General features: G+C 45.1%; 1 protein-coding gene and 1 long non-coding RNA gene across 2 annotated transcripts in view; one reads left to right on the plus strand and one right to left on the minus strand.

Moving 5' to 3' along the window:
- The window catches only part of DNAAF9 (dynein axonemal assembly factor 9), an 83,269-nt gene extending 72,906 nt beyond the window's left edge, over nucleotides 1–10,363 (minus strand). The window contains exons 1-2 of the mRNA XM_081020703.1: nucleotides 10,185–10,363; nucleotides 529–608 (exon numbers count right to left, since the gene is read on the minus strand). Of these exons, the coding sequence (XP_080876829.1) occupies nucleotides 529–608; nucleotides 10,185–10,279 (175 nt within the window). The 5' untranslated portion in view covers nucleotides 10,280–10,363. The remainder of the gene's footprint in view (nucleotides 1–528; nucleotides 609–10,184) is intronic.
- A 27-nt stretch (nucleotides 10,364–10,390) lies between these two features.
- LOC308485471 lies at nucleotides 10,391–12,937 on the plus strand. The gene is made up of 2 exons (XR_013990544.1): nucleotides 10,391–10,484; nucleotides 10,920–12,937. It is a non-coding gene; the product is annotated as an uncharacterized lncRNA (long non-coding RNA).
- The last annotated feature ends 1,339 nt before the right edge of the window (nucleotides 12,938–14,276 follow it).

Raw genomic sequence — 14,276 nt, forward strand, 5'->3', positions numbered from 1 at the left:
TAGCAAGTCCCTGACACCTGATTTATTTTATCTGGGGCTCCCGCTCTCCTTGAAGCAGCAAACACACTTCTTTCCATTTCCGCACACTGGTCTTTTGGGAAGAGCCAGTTTCAAGTCCAGGGATAAAAGGCCAGGCATCTCCCTACCTTACCTTTTCAATTAGAGATGACAAGGATTGAACCCAGAGCCTTCCAATGCCCAGCATGTTCTCCATCATGGAGCCACAGCCCATCCTCAATGTTTGCCTTGTCTCTATGTGCTTCTTAGGAGACCACTAAATCCTTAAAAGCACATGGGTCCTTGGCATTAGCCAGAGATTTAAAACTGTGTGACCTCTTCGTTCCATTCATTTCTAAGGGGCTCTGCATTCAACTCATCAACACATTTCAGCTGCTATGGGCAAGTAACATTCCTCAAATGCTTGAGCCCTCTTTGAATATTTCTAGGATCCTGAAACACAACTTCTGGCTTTAGCTTGCACATTTCAATAATGCTGTCCGTGCACTTGAATAAGTAGGGAGAACTTACCCAAAATGCACAGTATTCCATCTGGCTGGGATTTGCTGCTCTGCGTCAGGATGTTCTGAATTTGTCGAAGGCGGCTACAACTGTGAAGAAAAACGGGAGACGGTTAGAGGCGATGCTAAAAAAGGACTTCAATCTGTACAGGGTATGGGGGTAGGCCAAGGCTTTGAAAACGGTATAAGTGCAATATATTCTGAACAAAAGGCTAAATTAATTGTAAATAATGTGGTGACGGAAGAATTTAAGATAGAAAAAGGGACACGACAAGGTTGCCCAATCTCCCCATTGCTTTTTATACCGGTCCTGGAGGTTTTGTTGAATATGATTAGAAGGGACTAGTTGGTTTAAGGTATACATGTCGGAGCCAAACAGTACAAATTGAGAGCATTTGCAGATGACTTAGTATTGACGTTACAGGAGCCAGAATCTAGTACCAAAAGGGTTTTAGAACTGATTCAAGAATTTGGTCAAGTTGCAGGATTTAAATTGAATAAGTTAAAAACCAAGGTTTTAGAGAAAAATTTAACACCAATGGAGAGAGAGAGGTTTCAGAATGAGACAGGTTTAACAGTGGTTAAGAAAGTTAAATACCTGGGGATTAACATGACAGCAAAAAATGGGAATTTATTTAAAGACAACTATGAAAAATGCTGGGCTGAAGTGAAAAAAGATTTAGAAATTTGGTCAAATTTGAAGCTTTCACTGCTGGGTCGTATTGCTGCGGTAAAAATGAATGTATTGCCTAGAATGTTGTTTTTGTTTCAAACATTGCAAATTGTGGACAAAATGGACTGTTTCAAGAGGTGGCAGAGAGATATTTCTAGATTTGTCTGGCAGGGCAAGAAGCCTAGAATAAAATTTAAAATATTAACAGATGCAAAGGAAAGAGGTGGATTTGCCCTGCCAGACTTTAAACTTTACTATGAATCAGCAGCCTTTTGCTGGTTGAAAGAATGGCTGCTTCTTGAAAACACTGACATTTTGGATCTAGAAGGTTTTAACAATGTATTTGGATGGCATGCATATCTGTGGTATGATAAGGTCAAAGCACATAAAGCATTTAAAAACCATATTGTCAGGAAAGCATTGTTTAATGTTTGGATAAGATACAAGGACTTATTGGAAAATAAAACCCCAAGGTGGCTGTCACCGATGGAAGCGAAAGCTCTGAAAAAGTTCAATATGGAGGCCAAATGGCCGAAATATTGGGAAATTTTGGAACAAGATGGAGATAGACTGAAATTACAGAGTTTTGAGAAATTAAAAAACAAAGTGTGAGACTGGCTTCATTATTATCAGATAATGGAGGCATATAATTTGGACAAGAAAATTGGCTTCCAGGTGGAAAAATCAAAATTGGAAACGGAACTGTTAGAATCCAAAACTAAGAATTTGTCAAGAATGTATAACTTGCTGTTGAAATGGAATACTCAGGATGAAACAGTGAAATCTGCTATGATTAAATGGGCACAAGATGTTGGACATAACATAATGATGGCTGACTGGGAACAGTTATGGACTACAGGTATGAAGTTTACGGCATGTAATGCCTTAAGAGAGAATATTATGAAAATGATATACAGGTGGTACATGACACCAGTCAAGCTTGCAAAAATCTATCATTTGCCCGATAATAAATGTTGGAAATGTAAAGAAACCGAAGGTACATTCTTTCACCTTTGGTGGACGTGCCCAAGGATTAAGGCTTTCTGGGAGATGATTTATAATGAAATGAAAAGGGTATTTAAATATACCTTTCTGAAGAAACCAGAGGCCTTTCTCCTGGGCATGGTCGGCCAAATGGTGTCAAAGAAGGACAGAACTTTCTTTATGTATGCCACAACAGCAGCAAGAATACTTATTGCAAAGTATTGGAAGACACAAGACCTACCCACTCTGGAAGAATGGCAGATGAAGGTGATGGACTACATGGAATTGGCGGAAATGACTGGCAGAATCCGAGACCAGGGAGAAGAGTCGGTAGAAGAAGATTGGAAGAAATTTAAAGACTATTTACAGAAATATTGCAAAATTAATGAATGTTAGAATGATGTTGGAATGAAGCTAGGTGGTTTAAGCAGTAATGCTATAAAGGTGTATGTAAATAAGGATTGATAACAGATGAAAATTTAAAGTTATAGTATATTAAGTTAAAGGATCATGAGAAAACAAAGAGGGAAAGAAATTGCTGACTTAACTAATTGAACTGGAATACAAAAAAGGGAGGTATGAGGAGGTCAGGGAAACAACGATATGAATGTAAGCTATGGAAAGATTGATCCATTTTTCTTTTTTTTCTTTTTAAGTGTCTTTTATTCTTTTATTCTGTATTTTGTATTTTTCTTGTATTTTTACTTTTTGTTTTTGTGTAATTCTTTTTTTCTCTGAAATTTTAATAAATATCATTTAAAAAAAAAAAAGGACTTCAATCTGTTGGGAGCCAAGGCTTGCTGAAAGAGATCTGTCTTCTGGCAAACCAGTACTGTACCAGGAGTTCTGAAACTGTCACTATTCATATACACTTAGTAGAAGCAGGCCTTTGCTCTTTCCACATCATTTTGCAAAATGCTCTCTCTGTCTCCAGCTATCAGCCCACTCACTTTTCCTCTGTGATTTCTGCATCATCACTTTAAAGCATTTCTACCAGTTGGGTGAACTTATCTTCCACCTTTTGTGCCTGCTGAAAACAAAAGTATTTTTCACTCAGTTCAGGGCACTTGGCAAAGTAGGCGACAGATATCACGTGGGCAGCACGACTGCTACCAAAACACCATTTTGCCATCAGGAGGTCACCGACACATTTGAGCGTCCACTCATGCTGAGCGTCCACTGCAAGCCAGGGTGTGCGTTGTGCTGGCCTGTGAGGTCCGGAGGATTGGCTTTCTCTTTGAGTACTCCCAGAAGGAGTTTCATTCCTAATCTGAATTGCAACACATTCCCTTTGATCATAAACACCAAGTAACCCTGTCAACAGAACAGTGCATGATTTTACTCTCAAGCCACACCAGGCTGGCCAAACAGGCAAGCCTTGACATGCAAAGAGTTGACCTTTGTTCTGAATGCAAAGAGCTAACGAACATAATGCAAGAGCAGCCCATAAAACTAGCAACAGAGAGTTATGGCTATCATCCACCTCTCACATTCATCAGACAAAGTTCAGAACTGCATGGGCATGTCCAACTGGACTTCCCCCCTTCCAAAGAGGGGACCCTCCATGCTTGCCCCATTATTGATTTTTGAAAGACAATTTGTGATGTGAGAGACCAGAGTTATGGGAAAGTGTCAAAAGTAATTATTACTTCAACCATTTATATATTGCTGAATTGCGATCATCTCTACAGACAACCACAGTTAGCTGTGAGGTCCCCGGATGACAACCGTTATCTAACATTTGCAAAGCCTGATTCATTTGATCAGCATGTATACAATTTGCTATTATTCAATTATCTACAAGGCGGGAAAAATAATGCTGTAATTCTGAGCAAACAGTGTTATATACAGGCTTAGAGGAAGGGGTTTTCCTGTGAACTTCCCTAACTGAAAAGTTCACAGTCAGTCAGCTGGATGAGCTGCTGGCCTGGTTAAGGAGTCACTGACATGTTTCTTCCTGTTTATGCAGAAACAGCATCCTGCACACAAAAGAATTTGCTTGCAAAGTTGACAAGTCAAACAGCACAGTTGCAGCAAGGAGATCAGGCATAGGCAAAATTGGCCCTCCAGATGTTTTGGGACTACAACTCCCATCATCCCTAGCTAACAGGACCAGTGGTCAGGGATGATAGGAATTGTAGTCTCAAAACATCTGGAGGGCAGAGTTTGCCTATGCCTGCACTAGATCAGTGTTCCCCAACCTTGGGCCTCCAGCTGTTTTTGGACTACAATTCCCATCATCCTTGACCACTGGTCTTGCTAGCGAGGGATGATGGGAGTTGTAGTCCAAAAACAGCTGGAGGCCCAAGGTTGGGGAACACTGCACTAGATCATGGGATGAAGGTGCATGCTCAATGTCTGATGGTGCAGGAGAAGATAGACTGCACATTATTATTATTTTAAAAAATGGGGTGGAGAGAAACAATAAGCAGGTGTGTAAGATTATGGATGGTGTGGGGGAAATGAATAGAAAGAAGTTTTTCTCCCTCTCATTTAGTACCGGAAGCTGGGATCATCCCATGAAGCTAAATGCTGGAAGAGTCAGGACAAACAGAAGTACTTCACATAGAAAAGTTAGAATTCGCCACCACAAGCTGCGGTGGTTCCTTACTCCCCTTTTAAAGCTATATCGGGGGCCAAGTCATGGAGGATAAGGCTATTAGTTTATGGATGGCTTCACACTTCCCGCAACATCAGATGCTGCATGGCTGAGAATACTAGTTGCTGGGGTACAATGGGAGAGGGCTATTGCCTTCATGTTCTGCTTGAGGCCCTCCCCTTGGGGGGTTGTCTGGTCAGCTATTGTGACAACAGGACGCCGGACTAGGAAGGCCTTTGGTCTGATCCAGCATGTCTCTTATGCTCACTTGTTCCATGCTTTAAGTAAATGAAGAAAGTATTGCACAGATCTCTTAGCACTGGAGGTTAGTGGGGGAAAAACATTTCACCATCATTTCCTAGTTCTGTATTGTACAGTGGTACCTCTGGTTATGTACTTAATTTGTTCCGAAGGTCCGTTCTTAACCTGAAACTGTTCTTAACCTGAAGCACCACTTTAGCTAATGGGGCCTCCAGCTGCTGCCGCGCCGCCGGAGCACGATTTCTGTTCTCATCCTGAAGCAAAGTTCTTAACCCGAGGTAATATTTCTGGGTTAGCGGAGTCTGTAACCTGAAGCGTATGTAACCTGAAGCGTCCAGAGTGCGTTCCTCCTCCAGGTCCGGAGGCAGCTGCGGGACCGGCTTGCAGGGAATTTATATTTTTCAAAATATAGTCCGGCCCCCCACAAGGTCTGAAGGACAGTGGACCAGCCCCCTGCTGAAAAAGGTTGCTGATCCCTGACTTAAGCTACTTTCAGTATGTCTACTCTGAGTATGACTAACACCAAATACTGCCCTAACAAATTTATTGTGGCTGAAGTTTCTATGGAATAGAGTCCATTTCATCAGATGCACTCAATGTTGTTTTCGCTTGGCAGAGATATATAACGAAAGGGTGGAGAGAGATGTTTTTGGAGATATCAACAGAGCCAGCCGGCAAGAAGCGTGTCTCACTTTCATCTCAAGTCTTTGTGCGGATAAAGTCAGCCAACAGGCTGTGCTACATTTGATACGGATGGCCACAGCGCTATCTAGACTGCCTGGGAAAAATAACACCACACCTATGGGTATACGAGGTCAAGTGAGCTAGCAACAGTTGTGGACTTATTTGCAAGGGTGTTTTACTAGGGCATACTAGGGGTGCAAAAGAATCTGGGGTGCTTCTTCCCCCCAAAAGCCATTCTGTAGCAAAGGGAAAGGCAGAAGATAGGGCAAGATCTACTACTGGATCACTGGGTGATTTGTAGTAGATCAGGGATTGAACCTGGAACCGTCTGCATACAAAGAAGATCCTCAGGCACTGAGCCATTCCCCGGGGTAATCAGGAAATGATTTATTTTTTTAAGTTTTTGCACCCAAATCCAGTTAGTAGATCTTGGGGTGTCTAGTAGACACTGCAAGCCAAAAGTCTCCCTTCCCCTGCTGCAGCAGATATTGCAGTGAAAGACTCCTATAGTAAGGGGCTTCCACATAGCAGCTTCTATCTCTAAGATCAGATGCCAAGCTGGAGGAAAAGCAATCCTAGAAAAGAACAGGGAGAAGTATGGTGGTGGAACTGCCTAGGTCAATGGTTGGGTTGCAGCCTAGGAGACCATCAAAGAAGGAAAACCAAAGAGACATGAAAAGGTATGTTTGACAAAGAGAATGAACATCCAAGATGCTCACAGAGTCAATTCAGCTCAGCACTGGAGTGAACCAACATATGGGTCGAGTGGAAGAGGTATGAGTTGACCATGAACTGAGCATGGACCCTTATCTTGCTATAGCTCCCATAAAGTCACTGGGTGGAGAGGTGGTCTGGGAAAAGAGAACACACATTTGAACTTCAGCAGAGATCTGAACATGCTTCTCCCACCTCCAGGCCCAAACTCAATGCTATATCCACCACTCCACTCCCAGCAGCAAAGAGAGCATGCAAAGAATGGGAGGGTATTTATTATAACTGAGCAGGACTGGTTTACTGAGGCCTGGAAGATCTCATTAAGGCAAGGACGCCAGCCATGTAGACCAGGGTGGGCTTGCTAGAGAGACCCCTGTATGCAGGAGGGAAGGAGACACGCCACTGTAACATTCTTCTGGGCTCCAAATGTCTTCACGGTTACTGTCATTTGAAGAGGGAATTTATAAATTTAAATAAGCTCTCATGCTTTATGGGAGCTGCGCATTCAGCGGTTTAACGGAATTTTATTTAAGGAACATGGAAAATGTTTCCCTTTCCCTTTTGACAGGCAGCCAGGGCTTTTGGTTGTTTGCGTGCCAAACTCTAGCTCCAGCCCGCTCATTTTGAAGTGCTTGAAAGAGACACAAGAAATATCATCTTGTGACATTTCTCCAGTTGTAGCATAGGAAGACAGGCACAGAGAAACACAGCCAGTCTTTGTGCAAACACTGTTATATTTGCTCATTTAGCAACCCAGGAAGTACATTTTCTGCAGTGAGGCAACTGCTTCTCTCTTAGCACCATTTGATTTGCAAAGTACCGTTAAGTTAAACAAGGAATGGGGGGTGGAATTGGAATGGAATGCCATTGCGATCTGGGAGGAGAATGTGAACAGATGACATTCTAAGGGGCGGGCAAATGTTGTAGGCTGCTCACTACTTACATCTGTTTCTCCGGAATAAATCCCCAAGGTAGCTCTGAAACAGCAGCTCCTTTCCCAAGGTCATTCGCTCTGCTAAGCTAATAGTGCTTCATTAGAAGCCATTTGCTTGCTTGCTTTTTTTTAAAAAAAAACACACAACCTTAAATAATCAGAACTCAGAAGAAGAAAAAAAATCAGAAGCCAAGTCTTGCATTCTTTCCAATTACTGAACAGGAATTATTTGGAGACGGGGCTTTTCTCACACGAACAACTGTAAAACACAGGCCTGCAGACGATTCCCCCCCTTAGGCATCTCCCCCCTACGCACACACTTGTGACTAATTTAATTTGCCACCCCACAAGAAAGAGGAATTTAACCTTCACACAGGCAGCCATGTAAACATATTGCAAAGAGAAAGGCTGCTATTCTTTGTGCCTGTCTGGGAGGGCTTAAGAGGCATGCGCACACACACTTTTAAGAATTTGATCTCATCCTCGCTTTGTGGATTTGCTATGAAAGGAGAGGGGAGGCTGGGAACAAAAGAAAAGATGCTGGGAAATATTTTCGCACGTTCCAAGACTCCAAAGGGGTATCTCACCAAAACGCCTTGGCTTTTATTTTAGTCTATTTTAAAGGATGCATTGCCCTGTCTTTACAGTGGTACAGGACCTCATCCAGCTCTCTACAAGCATGTTTAAATGTCATTGTGTTTAATATTCCAGTTCATAATATTGTTGCCCAACATACTCAACGTTCATCCAAATGACAGAGGAGAAGCAGTGGTTGCAAAGAACTCCTGCTTTCATTGTATCCTGTCCTTACAATCTCTCCCCTAAAGCATATCCTCTCTACATCCTTTCCCCCAAAGTAACCACTTCAAACATGCACCCTCCCAAACTGCCCCATCCTAAAGTCCCATCACCACCACAAGCCACCTCCTTCTTAGAGCCTCCACCAATCTGACGTGTCCCAAACATTCTGAACCCACCACCACAGATTTCTCCACCTCCCTCCATCAGCCTATCCTGCATGAAGGATAGGGAAACAATCCAAGAGACTACCTGTTCCCAAGTCTTTTTTTCAGCCCCACACCAACACCAGCCATTTTCCATCACACTCTTTGACTCCCTTGAAGACCTTCTGTCTTGAAACTGTACTGGACCCAAGGCATGCAGTCAAGACTCTTCTCTTCTCAACCCATGATTCTATGATTCTTGCCTGCTAGATTGATAACCTACAACTCGAAAAGGTGCCAGGAGAGCTCAAATGCATCCACAGGGCACTGCTTACTGGCCCAGACACTGCAACACACACACAACTCATCCTACTAGCTGCCTTCAGTAACTGGTTTCTCAATGCACCCTTATCTCCAACCTCTGTTATCAACTACTCATCCACATAGGGGTTGGGCCCTGGGCAAACTCTTAGCTCTCTGAATACACTTTGTCAGGGGGTGGGGTGCGGGTAGAAGAATAACTACGAATTTGATCTACTACCCTAAACTTGCCTGGAACCCAAATCAATAGGATCTGCTCCCAAGGGTATGCTCAGGTGAGACTTTAATTTTTTTGAATTATTTGGTCCCTGAAAAAGGGTGCCACAAAACCAATGTGAGCCCTGACGGAGAGGGCCAAATGCAAACTGGTAAGGCAGCTCCCCAGTCTTGCATCCACACCCTTCCTGCCTCTGGGTGCCCCCTATGCTTCCTACCCCACACCAATTTCCTGTATTCTGTAAACATCTACAACAAAGCCCTTATGCTTCCTGGACCCACCACCCAATACCCCACTCCCTACAGATCTTGCCCTCTAGCCTCCAGGCTCCTTACAACTGTTACTCACCCCACCCCACACCTCATATTCTGTGCTGAGGTGACCCCATGTTGGCCATACTATCCTCCACCTGGACCCAACAGCCCCTCTCCTTCATTGACCCTCTGCATATTTCTGCAGCAAGGCAGACCCTCCAACAGAACCCACCTCAGCTCAACCCAAAGCTCATGTCCACCCCCCCACCAGGCCCCTCACCATCTTCCTGTAGTCCTTCCCCACTGCCTGCCCTGCATCCCTCAAGCAGCACCTACTGCCAGCGCCCCCTAACCCTTCCCAACCTCAGCTCTTGCCTGCACAACAACTCCCCTATTCCCAGCCTCCCAGATACCCCTTGCCCTTATTGACACCCCTAGATATGCTGCATCCCGATTCTGTACCAAAGCACCCCTTCCCCAGGCACCCCTCACCCCACACCTGCACCAAAGCAACCCCCCCCCCGAATATCTGCATCATGGCATTCCCCACCCCTTACACCCCGCAGGACCCTAACCCTTTGACAGTTGCTCAGGCAGATAAGATTTTTTTATTTATTTTTTGCAAGGCCACCTCCTTTGTTGCTTAAGGCCACATGTTCTGGCTTTGTTTCATGGGATTTTTGATTTTGTGCGGGTGGCAACCTGCCCTGGGACCTTATGGTGGTGAAGAAAATATATACATATACGTGTATATATGTGTGTGTGTATATGTGTGCGCATATATATATATATATATATATATATATGCATGTATAAAATAATGCATGTTCACCCACCCCCACTTTTGCATAACCTTTTCCTCCACTCCCTCTAGACCCCACCCAGGGCAGCCCCACCCCACCCCCGCTCCCCTCCCCTCCCCCCGCGTCCCCCTCCTCGTCTCCCCCCACCGACCCCTCACTCCCACCCCTTCCCCCCTGTCCCCCACCTCTCTCCTTTCTCCCTCCTCCCCCCTCCTCTCCTTTCTCCAGACCAGCCCCACTGTCACCTCCCCCCTCCCTCGCCCCCCACCCCTCCTCACCTGACGCTGGGCTGGGCCCCTCCTCGGGCCTTGGGGCGCCCCCTTCGGGCCGGGGGCAGCAGCAGGGGGTTCCGTGCCGAGGGGAGCAGCGCCATTGTCCTGTCAGCCCAGCAGCACCCGCCGCCTCCGCTTCGCCTTCCCTGCAGCACCGAGCGGCGGGGGGGGGGGAGCGGGGGACGCACCAACTGCGCCTCAGCTGGAGGGAGAAAGAGGCGAGCCGTTGCCCTTCCGCCCCGCCCACGGCGCCCCCCGCCCGCCGGCTCTTCTCGCTGCGCCCCCCCTCCTCGCTCGCTCGCAATGGTACGTCCCGACAGGGCCAGCTGTTCCATGGGAGGAGGAGGGAGGAGAAGGAGCCGGGGAACGGCCCCGCCCCGCGGCAACCGTTGCCGGGCAACGTGCCGCCTCGCCCCGCCCCCTAGAAACGCGCACTCTCCTTAACGCGGACGCGGAAGAAGGGCCTCCCCTTAGCAACGGCCCTCGTCGTCAGCATGTCGCCTTAGCAACAGGGGCTGCGAGGCTGGCGCTAGGCCTCCCTCAGCGGAAAGGGGGCGCCCAGCCTTGCCTCACTTTCCTTATTGTTATTGTTATTATTATTATTATTATTATTAGCTATTAAATTTGTATACCGCCCTATACCTGCAGGGCGAGCCCCAGATGAGGAGGAAGTTTCGTCAGCCACTTACACATTTCATTCATTGATTTTTTTATTCACTTTTTTATCTTTTCGCCAAAAAGGATTAACAAAGAAACAAAAACGTGCATACATACATTAAAACCTGGCGGGGTGTGTGTGTGGTTGAATACATTAAAACATCCTGCCGCCTTTGAAGGAGAGGCACCTGAAGATACGTTGTAAAGATAATTGTTCCACAAACGGAGCCACCACTGAAAAGGCCCTGTTTTCATGTTGCCGCTCTCCTAGCACTGGATTTAATGCAGTCGAGACAGATCCCACGCACAGGGCACCAAGCCCAAGGGGCATAAATCTGAGAAAACCTATAACTGAGAAGATCCATTTGGAGACGCCAAATGTAGGCCTCGCGTGGGACGCCATATTACAAAAGATTGTAAAAGTCTGCCTTTGACCCTCTGGTACTTTTGTGGAGGGGGCACACGAAGAAGGGCTTCAGATCGTGATCATGGGGTCTAGGGTGGTTCATATGGGGAGAGGCAGTCCTTAATGCACTGGGGTTCTGACTTACTTCTGAGTAGTTGTACTGAGGACTGTGCCACTATGTACCCATATAAAAGTGTACACCCCTCATGGCACTCCCTTGAATATGTCATATTTTTATTACATCCCTACCATCACTATCTTACATACATACAGAGAGAGAGAGGCTTAATCCACAATAAATTTGTGTTAGTTTGCAGAGTACCATGGGACTCTTTGTGGTTTTAACTCAGGACAAAATGCATCACCCATAATACGTCCAGAGGATGACAATCTGAAGTAGGCCATCTTTAGGGTTTCAGATTTTCTATTTTTAATAATTTCTGCTAAATTGATAACACAAAGTGTGAAAGCATGATATCATCTCTCTTTAGCTATGACTTTGCTAATACAATATTGCTGCTAGCTAACCTGTCGCCAATGCATTAAATAACCTGGCAATAGAGAGCTCTGTGTATAACATGTAATTCCTAAGAAATTAAATTATTGGAGGCATAAGCTCCTGTAAGCATGCATCAGATCCACAGGAGGTTATTAAGATCATCCTAATCTGAACCATTGCAGAGTTAAATTTAGAACGTCCTGTTATCATGGGCTGGATCTAAACACCATCACCACCAGGTTAGACTTTTCTTTACAGTTCCTTTCAGTTTATGCAAGTGTTATTCTAGCAATAAGCAGTGTGTGTTGGCTGACCTGCACAGGAGAGTGTTATGTTTTATTAAGAAGGCAGTTCTACACACACACACAAAAACACACACACAAAAAAAAGGTTTATTTATGCTCCCTGTTCCAAAAGAAATTTACTTTGGAGAGGCCATTCCATCAAGTCAGGGAAGAATAAATGCTGCTGCAATGTGCAAGATTTGCCATACCATGACACTTCCATGTCCCTTGATGCTGACTAAGCTGACGAGGTTGGCTGAGCCATTACCTTTACCAAAGACCCCGCTTCGTAACCTCGGGCCCAGCATCTGACCTACTAACCGCAAAAAGACCTGTGCCTCCTTTTCTGTCCGATTATTCAACGGAGCTGAATCTGTGAGCTTGCAGATCTTGTCATTATACCAGCCGAGGGACAAAGGCGTTTTGCCCTGGCATCACCCCAGCAATCGCAGAGCGAGTGTTCGGTTCACAAAGAGGCCTCTGTGTCACCCAGTAAATGTCTTCAGGCTGCAATCCTGCCCAAATCTACTCGGCAGCATCCTAATGAATTCAAGGGGGCTTACTCCTAGGTAAGTGGCGATCTCAACAGCTTTCATTGGTGCATCAACTACAGTACATCCTTTCCTGGATGAGGATAGCTTGGCTACTGTGAGTTATCTATGAGTAACCTTAATTTTAGACCACTGTATTGTGTCCTAAGTGAGGCATCCCTTACAGCTGGTCCAGACACTACAGAAGAACACTGGGTTATAAGCAGGGCATACCCTCCAACATTTCTCCAGTGAAAATAGGGATGTCCTATTCCATCATCATCATCACTTCATGATTTATACCGTACCCATCTGACATGGTTGCCCCAGCCACTCTGGGCAGCTTCCAACACATATAAAAACATAATAAAACATTAAACATTTTTTTTTAAAAAAAACCTTCCCTATACAGGGCTGTTTCCAGATGTATTCTGAAGGTTGTGTAGTTACTTATCTCCTTGGTTTGGGGGGTCATATAACTCCATACCCTCCAACATTTCTCTGATGAAAATAGGGACATTCTAAGGAAAAGTGGGACATTCTATAATAATAATAATAATAATAATAATAATAATAATAATAAATATTTTTTTATTTATACCCCGCCCTTCCCGGTTCAAAAACCAGGCTCAGGGCAGCTAACAACAAATTTAAAACACTTTAAAACACTTAATTATAAAAGCAGCATAAAATACAGTAGAAAAACATGAATAACAATAAAAATCAAAAATCAAAAATCAATTAGATAAACCCTAGGGCTAGCTGGCTGAACTGGTCCTACTTGGGCCAGCGAGGAGGTCAGGGGAGAATTAGCTGTGGGGTCTCAGAGTGGGTAATCTCCATAAAAGGGGAGGGAGAGGGAAGGGAGGGGAAATAAAAGATCTGGGATTGATTCAGAAACTGGAATGGCTTCTGTAAATCTGGGACTGTCCCTAGAAAGTAGAGTCACTTGGAGGGTCTGGCAGTACCCCATAACAGGAAAAAGGCTTCTGGTTAGTTTTGGTGTGTCCAGCTGATATTAATCATACCCTCCAGGTGTCCAATTTTCCAGGGGCAGTCCTGTAATTATGAAAGCTATCCCAGCTTCTGATTTGATCCCGGAATGCCCCTATTTTCCTTGCAGTTACAGCAACACCAGCGAGAGAGAATCCCATTGCCTCTCCTTGGCCTCTCCATGGCTGTGGCTTGAAACCTCTTCCTTTGGCCAGCTCAAAGTGGTTGCTGGACAGCGGATGAGGAGGAGAAGAGGCTGTAGCAGGCAAACACGTACATAAATATATAAACCACATGTCTGAAGCAGCACAGGAAAACAGCCCGGAAACCATTTTGACTCCCAAACTGACCAAATGATTTCTCTGCTAGGTCAAGGAAAATGGAAAAGCCTCCCCATTGTCTTTTCCTTCACAAATCCTGTCTTAAGGGTATGTCTGTGTACGAATAGGGTGAGCCTGTGACCTGGCTCAGGAACTAAGTATTTGTCATTACAAAAGACTGGCCAGGTTCCCCAGGGTATCCAATCAAGTAAGCATTAACAGGTAACCTGCCAGACAGGAGATAAACAACGCACTCAGATTGCTGTTGTAGACCGCCCCTTCTGTGATGTAGGTATGATGTATCTGGGGGTGGTCTTGGACTCCAGTGCGGGCAATTTAAACTGTCTATATAAGGGCGGACACACCTTTCTTCGGGGTCCTCCTCCTTCTCCTGCGTGTGAAGGGGGCA

This window comes from Podarcis pityusensis (assembly GCF_964106645.2).
Source record: "Podarcis pityusensis genome assembly, chromosome: 9".
NCBI lineage: Eukaryota > Metazoa > Chordata > Lepidosauria > Squamata > Lacertidae > Podarcis > Podarcis pityusensis.